The sequence below is a fragment of the Narcine bancroftii genome, chromosome 5, assembly GCF_036971445.1.
Source record: "Narcine bancroftii isolate sNarBan1 chromosome 5, sNarBan1.hap1, whole genome shotgun sequence".
NCBI classification, from domain to species: Eukaryota; Metazoa; Chordata; class Chondrichthyes; order Torpediniformes; family Narcinidae; genus Narcine; species Narcine bancroftii.
This window is the reverse complement of record NC_091473.1, coordinates 84,265,782-84,281,182: the sequence shown is the minus strand read 5'-3', so window position 1 is coordinate 84,281,182 and position 15,401 is coordinate 84,265,782. Positions and strand designations below refer to the sequence as shown.

Sequence of the window (15,401 nt, the reverse complement as noted above, 5' to 3'; positions counted from 1 at the left end):
TTACAAAACCATCTCCTGAGGGCTTGATTACTAAATGCTTGAAAAGCTGAGTTTGAGCTGGAAAAGTGGACAGCTCAAATGAAGCAACTCCTAAATGGAAATGCCCATAAATTCCTTTGCACAACTCCAGAGGTTTTGGAATGTGGGCTTCACCTGGTCCAGAGCAATTTTGGGCTGATTTCCAGGCATCTTAGTTCTCGTTGGGAAATTCAACTCCTGACTTTTTTGGCAGTATTTTTCATTGCTTCCTCTCCTTTACTCTGTGGTAAAATTCCTTCAGATGAGGCCAGCAATAGTTCTACATGTAAAGTTTGCAGGATCACTAGGCTTTATAACCTTGTTTTCCCGTGCTGGTTGAAGTGCTAAAAGTCCAACAGTTTTCTTTTTTCTCAATGAAATCTTTCCTTCCAATTACCTCAGCTATAAATCTAATGTGTGCCTAAAAAAAAATCAAAACAACACCAGATGCCGGGAAGCTAAAATCAAAATCTTAAAATGCAGGCAACGTTCAGGATGCCTCCAGGCTTCTGCTGATCTCTTCCATGTTTCCCATTTTAATGCACACTGTTTGATCAGAGGTCATTCAAATTCTTTGCTCATACTTTCAGCCTACAGGAGGAGGCAGAAGGACCTCAGAGAGCAAACATTCTCTGGCAGAGAGCTTCCTGGCAACTCCTGCCAGCAGAGACTGTGGGGTCTCCAAGGGGCCCACGTATAAAGAATATATCTCCTGCAACTGCTGTCCCTCCTCCCCCTGGGAGATTTCTTCTTCACTCCTCCCATCATTACAGGCACATTCTCCTGCTGCTGGAAGAGGTAGATACAGAGTTCCCACTTTCAATACTCCCTGAGAATGCACAGTATTGAAACTGACTGAACCTGACTTGAGGCAGCGAAACCCAAAAATACTGGTGTATAAAACTTACAATTAAAGATCTTGAATGTGATAAAATTTTTTACAAATATTTTTTCCTTCCTCGTCCTATTCTCAGGCAGTTCCTTGGGGTTGAGAAAGATTTGCTTTTCTCCAGTTCTAAAGAGTGTCTGCACCTGAATTAATTTAACTTGGGTTGGCTAAATAGCATTGGAGTGATTCACATTACCATTTTAACTCCATGAGGAGGCAGCAAAGTAAATGTTGGTCTAATACATCTTGGGAAAATCAACAAAAAATAGACACTGGTAGAGGCTAAATTATTGGAAAAATTTTGAGTGAGAGTATTTAGACATTCTTTTCTTTCTAATTTTTTTTATTGATTTGAAAGAGAAATATTACATGTTACATAGTGAACATATAATAATCACATATCCCAATACACAACAGAATATGAATCATAAGTAACTTATACATTGTCTTGTATATAATGTAAATATAATTATTAGAACGTACTCATGATGAATTTTCGAATTGAAGTGGTCCCTTCTATTTATAAAGAAAAAAGATAGAAGAAAGGGAAAAGAAAGAAGAAAATACAGAAAAGAGAAAAAGGAAAAAGAACCCTTTCCCCATTCTAATCCTACCCCTTCCACTAAACACGGTCACCAGCAAATAATATCTAAAGAATAGAGTCTCAGCTCCCGGATGACGGACAGGGGACCCCCAGAGCACCCACGCAAGATACAGCATGGTAACAGATCCTTCTGGCTCACAAGCACCCATGTAATCAAATTATGTTAATAGTCCATAAATGGGCTCCATATTTTGTCAAATTCTATCATGAACTCTTTAATGTTATATCTAATTTTCTCTAAGCTGAAGCAAGGCATAATATCCTGTATCTGTTGCATACGAGTTGATGGTAAACTATCTTTCCCCTTCATCAAAATTGGTCATCTGAATTAATCTCAAGGAAATATTTTCCTGTTGAGAATAGCCAAACTAAGTAATAAAAGGGGAAAGGTGTTACTTTGATCCTCAAAAATCCTTGATAGAATTTGGAAAAACTGTTCCCAAATATCTTTTAGTTTTGGAGAATCACAAAACATATGAATCTGAGATGTTTCATTTATCACATAATGGATCAACATCAGAATAAAAACAAGATACTGTAGTTTAACTTTGGACATATGTATTCTATTTATGGACATTATTTTGAGAGCTATAGGTAAATCGAAGACAGTCAGCATTAATTTGTCATGTTTGACTAATGATCATATTTTTTAAGAGGATAATAAGGAGGTTCAAAGAGGTGTTTTATTTATTGCCCAGCTTTAAGTGCATTGTTCTTGTTCTTAATAAGCTTTCACTGTGCACAATCTTTACAATCTCTGATTGCAATATCTCATTTTATTCTTGATGATAAATGCTAAATGCAACCCACCTAGGTTCAATGGAACCAAAGTAGCTCTGGGTTTTCTTGTACAGTTTATTTAGTAAGAGTTCAAAGTTTTTGTTTGACCTTTCGTGTTGCTTTGAATTGTTTCACTATGACAACATGCTTTATGATGAATCCGGCTTTGTGACTAAGTTGCACTTTGCTATTACTTCCCTCTTCTATTTTCAGGCAAAACTGAAGCAGAGCTTAAAAATTTCAGCCCTCACTACCAGCGGCAATATCCTGTGACCTTCTTCAATCACATTCGACGTGAAGTAGAACAAGACACAGAGGCCCAACCCCAACTCCTTCATCGTAAGGTACAGTACAAGATGTGCGTTATGCCATTGAAAAACTTATCTGATGCGCTATCAATAACTCCAACGACTAGAAGTTACCTGACTGATAGGTTTTTAATGCCATAAACAGAAGGCACCTTTTCATGTTTCTAACCCGAACTTGTTCTGGACGATGGGTAATGGCATTGCTGCCTTTATTAGGGGAACCAAGGGGGAGGAGCCACAGGTACATTCAGCAAGGACGGGCCAGCCATACACATACAAACAGTATAAACAGTGATTCCATTGAAGTGCCAGTTGATGAAGTAGGCAAAGACGATGCGGTCAAACTATAATCATGGCTTTTATTAGCAGAAACTCATGGTACAATAATGAAAGACAATAGATGCATATACAGTTATATCCAAGGGGAGTGTCCTTAACAGTAGAGATAATGCACAGCCAATGTTAGTACTGCAAGGCTCGCCAGAGGGGAGACAGGCAGCTTGGCAGACATTCACCACATCCACCCAACCAGCCACAGTGACGTGCATTCAGAGAGTTCATGGATCATGCTGGACTCCAAGCCATTTTTTTTGTGGGCATATTCCATCATGGCAGCAGCAGAACCCACACAAGCTGGAAATGCTGGAACTACTCAGCTGGTCAACCACTATCAATGGAGGGACAAGCAAAAACAATGCTCATAGCAGCCCATGCCTTTAGGTCATCCCAATCCCTTGCATTTTTATATCCTCTCAGCTCCCAAGGAATTCCCATTCTCACTGTTTTGGTCATTCCACAAAGAAGCGTGGAATCAATGTCTATGGACAATGACGCTTCGTCAGATTACACCAGAGACACCAAAGTTACATATGTTCAAACTGAAGACATCTTCATCATGAATGATCCTTTGCCACAACTGTCACTGGAAACCCAGATATTGTTCCAGTAATTTTTCCATTTGCATGAGATTTGAATGATTCAAGCTAAAACCTGGATAGTGGCAAGTTATTTGCATGACTTGTCACGTCAGGAATTCATTGAGTTCAAAGTCTTTAAAGATTCACACATTATATCAAGAATATTGGTTTTAACAAGTGATCAACAACCAAGAATAGAGACTACCCTTTTGTAGCCTCTGACAAGAATATTAGTTTTTATTATTTGTGAGAAGGTGTACTGACTCTGAGGTATATCCTACATTTTGGTCCTGTTCTTCAACTTAATGTTAATCTGTAGTGGGCCGAGTGATCGTGTAGTGGGCCAAGCAGCCACGTAGAGTGGTATCGCGAACCATTGCCGGGGCGGATCACTGAGCGGACGGGTAAATCCGCAGGCTGGGTCATTGCTTACTCACCTGGGCAAGAAACTGCGTGCACACAGAGTGGCAAGCCGAGTAGTGGCACACTGGACCATTATGCCTCTTTCTAGAGGGCGGAGGGCTCCCATCGTGTTTACTTTAAACACACCAGCCCCACAGATTAGTGGCAAGCACACACCAAGGCACCTCTCCAACCTTTCCCAGTGGTATGCCGGCATTTTGAACATGTGCATATAGACCTAGTCAGACCATTGATAATATTTAAGAACATGAGATACATCTTGAAGGTCATAGACCGATTCACGTGCTGGCCAGAGGCCACCCCATTGCCATCCAGTGACACTGAGACATGCACCAGAGCATTCATTGCCAATTGTATCTCGAGATTTGGAGTTCCCACACATGTCACTTCAGACCGCAATTCACCTCTGTGTTATGGTCTCCCCTTGCGCGCTTTTGTGGCGTGGACTTGTAGGGCCGAGATGGCCTGTTTCCATGCCATAAACTGTTATATGGTTATATATAACTATAACATACCACCCACAATCCAACTGTCTTGTGGAACGTTTCCACCAGCAACTCAAGTCCACACTCAAAGGCCCCAATTGGATAGATGCGTTGCCATGGGTTCTGCTGGGAGGGCGCACCGCCCTGAAGGAAGACATGCCAGCATCATCCGTAGAGATGGTTTATGGTTCAGTTCTCACAGTTCCAGGTGATGTTCACTTCTCCTCCAACTCTTGCTTTTCTGACCTGGACATGCTTTAGCAACTTTGACACAACATTGCAGCAAGGAAACCCATTCCAAACAACTGGCATGGAACCCCCCCCCCCCCCCCCCCAAGCAGCATGTGCCTCCACCTCTCCTCAACACTGAATTTGTGTTTGTGCATAGACAGGCTCCAGGAGCACTATTGCAACGGCCATAAAATGACCCTTTTTGCATAATTAAAAGGGACAGGGTTGTGTATACTTTGAACATTGGGGGGCATTCACAACTATTTAGTGTGGACAGTGTGGACCCTACTTCCCCTATTCACTGCCCCCCAGCCCAGGAGAAGAGAGCGTCCACCCAATGAGCGTGCAGCCAGTTCATCTGTTTTTCGGCGATGATTCTGGTGGGGATAGTGTAGTGAGCTGAGCGGACTTGTAGCGGGCTGAGTGGCCATGTAGTACGGTATTGCGAACCATTGCTGGGGCAGCTCACCAAGTGGACGTGTAGATCCGCGGGCCGGGTCATTGCTCACTCACCTAGGCAAGAAACCACGGGCATGCGATGCTGTGAGCCATTGTGCCTCTTTCTAGAGGATGCGGAGCTCCCATGGTGTTACTTTAAACATGCCAGCCCCACAGATTAGTGGTAAGCACGTGGTGACGTCACTCGTGGTCTCATGAAACCCAGACCAGGATGGATACAAAATGAGAGGAAGCAAGCTCGGATGAACAGTGTTTGCTGACTAAACCTGTGTATGTGTATTTATTTAGTAGTCGCTACAAATCCAATGATAACCAAGAGCTGCAAATTTCAGCAGAGAAACACTATTATGCAGTGAGATCCTAAAATTACGGAGTTGTACATCACAGAAACAGGCCCATTGCATCCATGCTCAATCTTGGAAATCCCATTTGCCTCCATTAATTCTGTATCCCACAATATTTTACTCATTCAAGTACCTGTTGAAATGCCTCCTAAATGTTGTTATCACCTTCTCCGGCAGCTCATTTCAGTCACCAGCCACACTTTGTGTGAAAGATTTACCCCTCAGGTTCCCTTTAAACCTCCTTCCACTCACCTTAAATCAGTGCCCTCTAGTATCAGACAACCATACCATGGGAAACCAACACTGGTTATTCACTTTATCTCTACCTCTCATAATTTAACATACCTCTATCATGTCATCTCTCAGACTCCTTTGTTCCTGTGAAATTTTTTTTTAGTCCAACTCAATCCCTTCATGTCACCACATCCTTTAAGGTTTCTTTCATTGCCATGCCACGGTTCCACCTCTTGTGGCAGATGTTGTTGCGCTATTCAAATCTTCCATGGATATTGGCACTGAACATGACATTGCACATTAATATGACCCTTAATCTGGTGATGTTCATTCAGTATCCGTTTTAATACCAGAGATTTGTGGCCACTCATTCAGAGACTTGACATTAATTTTAGTGGTGCTTCTGGTCCCTATTCACAAATTCCACTTTCAGCTCTGCTGCTAGGAGTGAAGAAAGAAACTAAAAGGACATTTCAAGATGAAACTTACATTAAGTTCCCCTACATTGAAGAAGTCAACTTTGTCACACCAACTTTCCTCCTCAAAACCCATACCACATTCACAACATTCTGTATCGCTTTTACAAGAACATGCCTGCCGGCCCCCCTGAAGTTTGTGTGTTTCTTCGAACTCGCTTCTAGCGATGTTGTGCAGGATCCTTGAACCCTCTAATGTTGGTATTGCTCATCTGAAGCTGAAAACGGTTAAATTTTCTGTGATTCATCCAAGATTCCATTTCTCCCCCATTCCACTTCCCTCAAGCTCTTCCCCAACTACTTCATACTCTCAGTGAATGCTCCAGATAGATGAGGCATCCTGCTCAGTTGTTCAAACTAACTCAAACTAACTCCAACAGGGTCAATGCTTTCACATCAAGTGCTGGTGTGCCCTTGTCTTCATGAATTATCGGACTCTGTGTTTCCCATGAACCTCCTGTGAACCTGCTCATGAGCAACACTTGACTTAGAATCATATTTCTGAATTCTGTAATTTTGCTGCCAGGTCAGGGTTGGACTTTTCCCTTACAGTTTCCTTCAGTGAACTCCAGACCCTGGGTTGCTTTGAAATAGAGCATCTTGGGACTTGCAGCCCTAAGTGTTTGTAAGGTGGTGCAAGAGTGCACAGCATCACAGTGGACGTTCCTTAGAGTTGAAGAATGGTTCTCAATGGTGGCAGCAAGTGAAAGTATTGAGTGGAGAAGTCAAAGTCTTGACAGCCATTTGTAGTTTATTTGATTGCTATTATTGCAAGAATGGGACCTCACTGTGAATATGTTTATATTTTTATTTGAGAAGGTATAAATTTAACCTTTAGAATGTACTGGCTCAATTTTTCCTGCTAATTACATTCTTGACCAATACACAAGCTCTGGCAGAATTATTAAAAACAATAGGTTAGCTTCCCATTGATGTTGATGGAGTCCATTCCCTATTTGATATCTTCTACTGTGCAAAATAACTGCCTGGTCAAGGAAACTCCAGTAGTTCAAAGGTGACAAGTATGGTCTACTTGTGAGGTTTTCAGCAGTATCTCTGATAATGATTTCAGTAGACATCAAGACTGCTCATCTAAATGACAATTTTAACAGCTCTGGTCTGAGCTTTCCATTCTGCATTCAGTTGGCTTCCAATACCACTTTGTCCCTATTCAACCTAGCACCTCTCCTTATGAAACTTTTTTCTGTGTCCTATCATCACCTTGTGTTTTCCTCATTGCTCTTCACAAACCTACTGTTATAAAGGACAAGCCAAACCAAAGTCTTCCCCTGCATAACCATCAACAGATTGTGCTGGCACCAATCAACTTCAAGCTCCTTGTCCACTGTGTTGGAAACCTTATTTTCTTGCCTGAATTTCCTGTTTCTCAACTCTGGTTTGTTACATGGCCAGAGTCCACTTAGTTTCACATTGGAGATAGTTCCAGCTACAATTCTTCTCTGGGTGACTTATCATTTTTCCAAAAACCACTTGGTCCTTGGCAAAAATTGTTTCTGTTTTGCATCAACCTTGTCTAGACTAAATGTAGTGTCAATGCCCACCAATTGTATTAAGAAAGTATGAATGCTCTTGATCATATTAGATTATTTTGTTCCACAAGTGATTACAGGATTCTCCTGCTTCTACTGAGAAAAGAATAAAAGGACGAAGTGTACTTTGAATATAGCTCATAACTTCTATTGTGGTAAATGAGCAGTCAATTTTGTTCAGCAAGCTCCCACAAACAGAAATATGGTAATAGCTAGCTAACCTGTTTTAATGATATGTATTTAGGAAAACAGAAGATAAATGCTCTTCTTAACTGCCTCAGAACTTTTTGTGAGAGAAGCATGGATCCATTGTTCCATACTGTAATTATAGTGATCACATTTGCATGGCCACTAGCAAGGCCTTGAATATAGTTACTGTTTGATTAAACTTCGCTGCTGGCAGTGGGTGGACACACAGTATGTAAGATCCCTCAAGGCATGCCTCATGTGCTGTTTACAACAATTTTAAAGTTAAGAACCTTCTCCTTCATCCATGTGTTGGCTAAGAACTCACACATACGAATACAAGATGAATCCATAACCATATAACAGTTTACAGCGCGGAAACAGGCCATATTGGCCCTTCGAGTCTGCACCGGTTCATTTGAACAACTCTACTAGTTCCCCCCTCCTACTCTCTCCCCATAACCTTCCAACCCTCTCATATCCATGTACACATCCAACCTTCTCTTAAATGACAGAAAGGATCCTGCCACAACTATCTCCTCTGGAAAATTATTCCATTCTGCCACCACTCTCTGAGTGAAGAAGCATCCTCTAACATTTCACCTAAAGTTTTGCCCCTTTACCCTTAACTTATGCCCTCTTATTCAAACCTTTCCTGCCCTCAAGAAAGAGACTACTCACATCTAGTCTATCTATTCTATTCCCTTCATAATTTTAAATACCTCTATCAAATCCCCTCTCAACCATCTACATTCCAATAAATAAAGTCCCAGACTCCTTAATCTTTTTCTTTACTCTAGATGACAAAGCCAGGCAACATCCTTGTAAATCTTCTCTTCACCCTCTCCACATTATCTATATCCTTCCTATAATTTGGAGACCAGAACTGAACACAATATTCCAAACCTGACCTCACCAATGACATGGTGTCAGAAGTGGGCTGAAGGAAATTGTAAGGAAATACTTTAAAAGGAAAATCTAAAGTCAGCAACTGATCGGTGATTGAAACAACTTTTTGGATTGTATTTGATGGCAGATGGAGCTGACGAGAAAAATGATAAAGTGAAAGCATCAGTTTTCTTACATGTCATGGGGTGATGAAGCCCTGGAGATGTAAAATAACTTCACATTTGCTGCTAAAGGAGACAAAATGAAACTGGAAAAAATAATGGAACAGTTTGAGGCATATTGTCGTGACATTTAAGAGGCACAGTTATTTCACATGTGTACAGAAAATGGAAGAAAGTATTGATCAGTATGTGAATTTGGTGGACTGACCGACTTGCTGATAGAAGACAGACTTGTGTGTGGTATTCCAGATAAGTTTAAGAGAAAGACTGCTAAGAGAGAAAAATCTAGACCTGGAAAAAGCCATAGCACTCTGTAGGGCTACAGAAACTGTAAAAATGCAGGCAAAAGAGCTGTTCAGTGAAACTAGCTGCAACATGGATGCAGTGAGCAAGAACAGATACAAACCGTTTAACAAAAAGCACGTGAAAGTAGAAAGAGAGGCATAGCCAGTGAACAAAAATGAAAGGGACAATCGAAAGTCATGTCGTCGATGCGGAACACACCTACCAAAAAAGTGTCCAGCATATGGTAAAACATTCTATATGTGCAACAAAAGCAACCATTATGCCCGTTGCTGTAGGAACTAAGTGCAACAAAGCAAGGTTCATGCATTAAATGAAAGGGAGATAGAGGAATTCTATGTAGATGTTGTGACTGAAAACAAGAAAGAAAACAGAGACTGGATGTTGAGATTAAAAGTGAATGACATATACATTTCAGTTAAATTGGATACTGGAGCACAAATTAATATAATATCAGAGACTGATTTTAAGAAGGTTGACCAAGACCAAAGATGTATGGAACAAAAGTGAAGGTGACAGGATATTCAGGTACCAACATACCAGTGCAAGGAGAATGCATGGTCAAAATGAAACAAGGACAAAAAGCACATTGATCGTGGTACCAAAGGATGTACAAAGGCTGCAACACTATACACTGAATGTGATGTACACTCCAGGTAAGCTAATGTACACAAAAGACATGCTGTCTAGAGCTGTTGACGCGAGAGAGCCCGCAAACACCAAAATGGATGAAGACATGAATGCCTTCATGGACATGATCACAAGTGCACTGCCCATATCAGATGCAAAAATGGAGCTCATAAAGTCAGAGACAAACAAAGATGAAACACTGAGACAACTGAGAAAAAACATCTTGGATGGATGGCCTAACATGAAGCAGGACTGCTCACCTGGCATTTCAGAGTACTGGAACTGCAGGGTGGAACTATCAGAGGTTGAAGACATCATCTACAAAGGAAGCAAAATCCTTATCCCAAAGAGTTTGAGAAAAGAGATGCTAAAAAGGATCCATGGAGGACATCTCAGAATCGAAAAGTGTAAGAAAAGAGCAGGAGAAGTGATGTACTGGCCAAGAATCAACAATGATATAACAAGTGAAGTGTTAAACTGTACAATATGCTGGAAATATCAAGCAAGCAATCCTGCAGAACCACTAAAGCCACACACAGCACCATACAGACCTTACCAGAAGGTAGGCACTGACCTACTTGAATGTCAAGGGAAGAACTATCTTGTAGTCACAGACTATTACTCCCTGCATCCAGAGATGTATAAACTGAACACCACCACTGCAGATGCTGTAATAACAGGTATGAGAGCCATAATCTCCAGACATGGTGTGGCAAGTGAGGTCTTCATAGACAATGGACCCCAGTTTTGCAGTTCAAAGTTCCGACAGTTTTTACCCACTACGTCAAGTCCTCATTTTCCACAATCCAATGGTCTAGTGGAATAATCAATACAGACAATGAAAAGACTGATGAACAAGGCAAAGGACAGTGGAACGGACTTTTACCAGAGCATGCTAGTATACCTCATAATGCCACTTGAGTGTGAAATGTCACCAGCACAACACCTTATGGGACATAGGTGAAGATCAAACCTACCCATTCAGGAGAATCTCCTAAAAACAAAAGAGGGGGATAAAGTGAGAAAATTCAAAGAACAACAGAAAGGAAAGCAAAAGTATTACTTTGACAGAGGAACAAAAAACCTACCAGAACTCTACACTGGTGACCAAGTAAGGCTAAAAGACAAAACAAACTTATGGACTCAGAAGCGAACTGTTCTTAGTGAAGTCCAACCAAGATCATACATCATTCAGATAGATGAAGGTGCTGTTCTGTGAAGAAATCATTGAGATCTTCAGATGGGACCAGTCACAATAGATGGAAAGACAGATACTGTTGAACAACCTGAATGCACATCTGAGAAGACATCATTTGAGACAACAACTTAGATTCAAGGACAATCAATCAGGAGATCGTCAAGACACGTGACTCCTCCTAAGAGGCTCATTGAGCAAATTTAAAGACTCCTGTTATAGATTGAAGTAGTGCTATCTTATTCACTCTTCAAGTTTTAGTGTATGTAAATGTGAACACACAAAGCAAGTTTAAAAAATGTTAACAATTTTGATAATAATGAAAAGGTAAGTTCTTGATGTTAAAGTTAAAATTGCAGAGTTATACAAAGAAAACATGTTAGTTAAAAGTAAGCTACTTTTGTTTTAAGAAAGAGCGATGTCATGATGGTGATCGTGTTTGCATGGACACTAGCAAGGCCTTGATTATAGTTACTATTTGATTAGACTTCGCTGCCAGCAGGGGCGGACACATAGTATGTAAGATCTATAATGGAAGCTTGCAGCCTCAAGGCATGCCTCATGTGATGTTTACATCAACTTTAAAGTAAATAACCTTTTCCTTCATTCATGTGTTGTCTAAGAACTCACCCATACAAATACAAGATGAAACACATACAAATTGTTCAATCTTGTTTTCGGATTCATGATCTGTTGTAGACAGTTTTCTGGTTATGAATTCTCTCAACAAATCCCATAACTAGTTTCCTCAAAATTAATTTACAGTAAGTTTGTGTCTGAAATGCAACATGAGGAAAGTCGAAATAGGAAGCTTGGAACGCCAATCTTCTTCAACTCCCATCTGTATCTCTGAACTAGGCTCTGGCATATCAGTAATGTAGCCCCATTTCCTTCCTCCGAATGCCCCAGAAATCCTGGGAAGGTACTCAATGGCACCATCTCCATCTCTTTTTCTGACTAATCAGGATCATTGAACGTATTACTTCTAAAATGTTACATTGGCCATTGTTGCAAACCAATAGAAAATTTGGATGCACATAAATGTTGCATTTTTGCACAGACCATTATGATGGTGTATCCAGTTGTAGCATTTCAGCTTCTGATCAGAAGATTCAAATGGGCACTTGAATTTGTCCTCTTCAAAATATCTTTCCAAATTCCAAGGGTAACATGAGAGAAGACATTGTAATCAATAACATTTGGTTTTTTTTTCCATCTGATAAGATGCTTCTGCTTGAGGCAGATTAGTCATCGGGTTGATATCTGAATACAAATGAGATCTGCATCTGAGTAATTGTATCCATTTATAGAGTAGACATTGCACTGAAAAATATTTTTATCCCAATGTAGTCTGAGCAAATTAGATGCATAGAAATGCAGACATTTTCAAGTTATGCTTGACAGAAATTTCATTAACTGGTGTAAGAATGTTTCTGCTTGCTTGTTTTAGCAACTTTGTGTTTTGGTGAAAGCTTCCTCTATTGAGCACTTCTAATGAACTCTTTGGGATCTGCTCATTGCTTCACTAGAAAAACCACAATGAACATCTTTGCAGCAACATTTCATTAATTCCACATTCAATAGTGGTAACTCCATTATTGATGCCCTTATTTGTAAGTTTTTGCTTTAATTGATGTATGATTAATGGTCCACCTGAAGTTACTGCTTTCAGAGAGTAACAGGAACTGACACCTGAGCTTTTTTTAATGTGGATTATTTATTCATTTTTGGGTTTATTTCTTTGGTGAATTTGTTTTATTTTTAACATTTTTCTTTTAACACTTTTTTTAAAATTTGGCTGGCCTAGTATCAAGAGCTAAAAGGGGAGATATATGTATTGATATGGATTGAGAACTGGCTGACAGGTAGAAGACAGAGTTGGGATAAATGGCTCGTTTTCTGAGTGGCAGGCGGTGACCAGTGGGGTGCCACAGGGATCTGTACTGGGACCCCAGCTGTTCACAATTTACATTAATGATCTGGATGAGGGGATTGGATGTAATATCTCCAAATTTGCAGATGACATTAAGCTAGGAGGGGTTGTGTGCACGGAAGAGGGGGTCAGGAAGCTCCAGTGTGATTTGGATAAATTGAGGGACTGGGCAGATACATGGCAAATGCACTACAATGTGGATAAATGTGAGGTTATCCACTTTGGTAATACAAACCGGAGGGCAGATTACTATTTGAATGGCAATAGATTAAGAGATGGGGAAGTGCAGAGAGACCTAGGGGTACTTGTACATCAGTCTCTGAAGGCGAGCATGCAGGTACAGCAGGTGGTTAAAAAGGCAAATGGTATGTTGGCCTTCATATCAAGAGGGTTTGAGTATAGGAACAAGGATACCTTACTGCAGCTGTATAAGGCCTTGGTGAGACCACACCTGGAGTATTGTGTGCAGTTTTGGTCACCTTATCTAAGGAAGGATGTTCTCGCAATGGAGGGAGTGCAGAGGCGATTCACCAGGGTGATACCTGGAATGGCAGGAATGACTTATGAGGAAAGATTGCTCAAATTGGGATTGTACTCGCTGGAGTTTAGAAGATTGAGAGGGGATCTCATAGAGACCTATAAAATTCTGGCAGGACTGGACAGAATGGATGCAGATGGGATGTTTCCAATGATGGGAAAATCCAGAACCCGGGGCCATGGTTTGAGGATAATAGGCAAACCATTTAGGACCGAGATGAGGAAGAATTTCTTTACCCAGAGGGTGGTGAATCTGTTGAATTCATTGCCACAGAGGGCAGTAGAGGCAGGTTCATTAAATATATTTAAGAGGCAATTAGATCTATTTCTTCAGTATAAGGGTATTAAAGGTTACGGAGAGAAGGCGGGGACAGGGTACTGAACTTTAAGATCAGCCATGATCTCGTTGAATGGCGGAGCAGGTTCGAAGGGTCGAATGACCTACTCCTGCTCCTATCTTCTATGTTTTCTATGTTTCTATATGAGATCTGAATCCAAGCTATTGTTGGTCCTTCCCTCATAACTAATATTTACAAGATTTAACAAACTGATGCTTTCCCTACTTCCCACTAAAGTATTCCAGGGCCACTATGTGCATCTCCCTGTTTGGCCTCTTTCAATCTGGGAGAAGCATGAGGTGAAATTTACACATCCTTGATTCTCAGCAGCAAGAATTTATGTCTCGATAAAGATTTGGTCTTGACAGAGGGTCTGAATCCAAAATGCTGACATTCCATGGATGCTGCCTGATCCTGTACCCCCTGCAGCACATTGTTTGCTCAGTTATGCATTGGTGTTTGACACAGTTGTATTGCCAACTTTTCTCATTATCTAAAAGTTTGCTCAAATAATTTAAAATGAAGTGATTATTTTCTGTGAATTATGCTCTCGAGCCAAGATGCTTTCTTTCAGGAGTCTGTAAAAACTGGGAAAGTGATCCATGAACAAACAGTGATACAGTATGTGGAAGAATTCAAGAAATGGAAAGACCGATATGTGGTTATAAAAAATGATAACAGCATTGAATGCTATGAAAACACGGACGTAAGTAGTTCCTGATGTCATAAGTTATAGAGCACACTAATGATCCATTCAGACCTCCACATCTATCCTGCCCTCTTTGCCCATCCACCTAATCCCGTATCAGGTCCATATCCTTTTATGCCTTGTCTATTCAAGTGTCTGTTCTAATGTGTCTTAATTGTGGTGATTGAGTCTGACTCCACCACCTCCTCTGGGAGTGAGTTCCAGATATCAACCGGGCTCTGTGTTTGAGGAAAAACTTTCCCCTCAAAACCACTTTAAAATTCCTTCCTCTCGCTTCAATTCTGTGCCCTATTGTTTTTGATAGCCCCCTACCACTGTAAAAAGATTCTGACTATCTACATGACTTTGCCTATTTCATAAACTGCCATCTAATCGCCCCTCAACCTTCTTCGCTCCAGGGAAAACAAACTCAAGTCTTTCACCATAACTAAAGTCCTACAGTTCAGGCCACATTTTGATGAATTTTCACTGCACTCTTCAAGTGCAACCACATCCTTCCTCTAGTGAGGCAACCAGAACTGCACGCAATACTCCAAGTATGATCCAACTGATGTTTTGTAAAGTTGCAAAATAACAACCCAATTTTCATGTGCGTTTCCCTGACTTATGAAGGCAAACATGACTTTTTAATTACCCAATTTATGTATTGCCACTTTCAGTGGATTATAGCAGACATTATAAATTTTACAAATAACAAGGGACTCTGCCTCACTGATCAGTGACACTGATCACTGCAGTACATCCCTGTCACAGACTTGTAATTAGATCACCCTGCCCTCTGC

At 40.7% G+C, this 15,401-nt stretch overlaps 1 protein-coding gene across 1 annotated transcript in view; it reads left to right on the top strand.

The window, feature by feature from the left end:
* Positions 1-15,401, top strand: part of LOC138763648 (protein Niban 1-like) — a 145,050-nt gene that overhangs the window by 47,017 nt on the left and 82,632 nt on the right. Inside the window, exons 2-3 of the mRNA XM_069938166.1 lie at positions 2,505-2,635; positions 14,485-14,616. Coding sequence (XP_069794267.1) covers positions 2,505-2,635; positions 14,485-14,616 — 263 coding nt within the window. The remainder of the gene's footprint in view (positions 1-2,504; positions 2,636-14,484; positions 14,617-15,401) is intronic.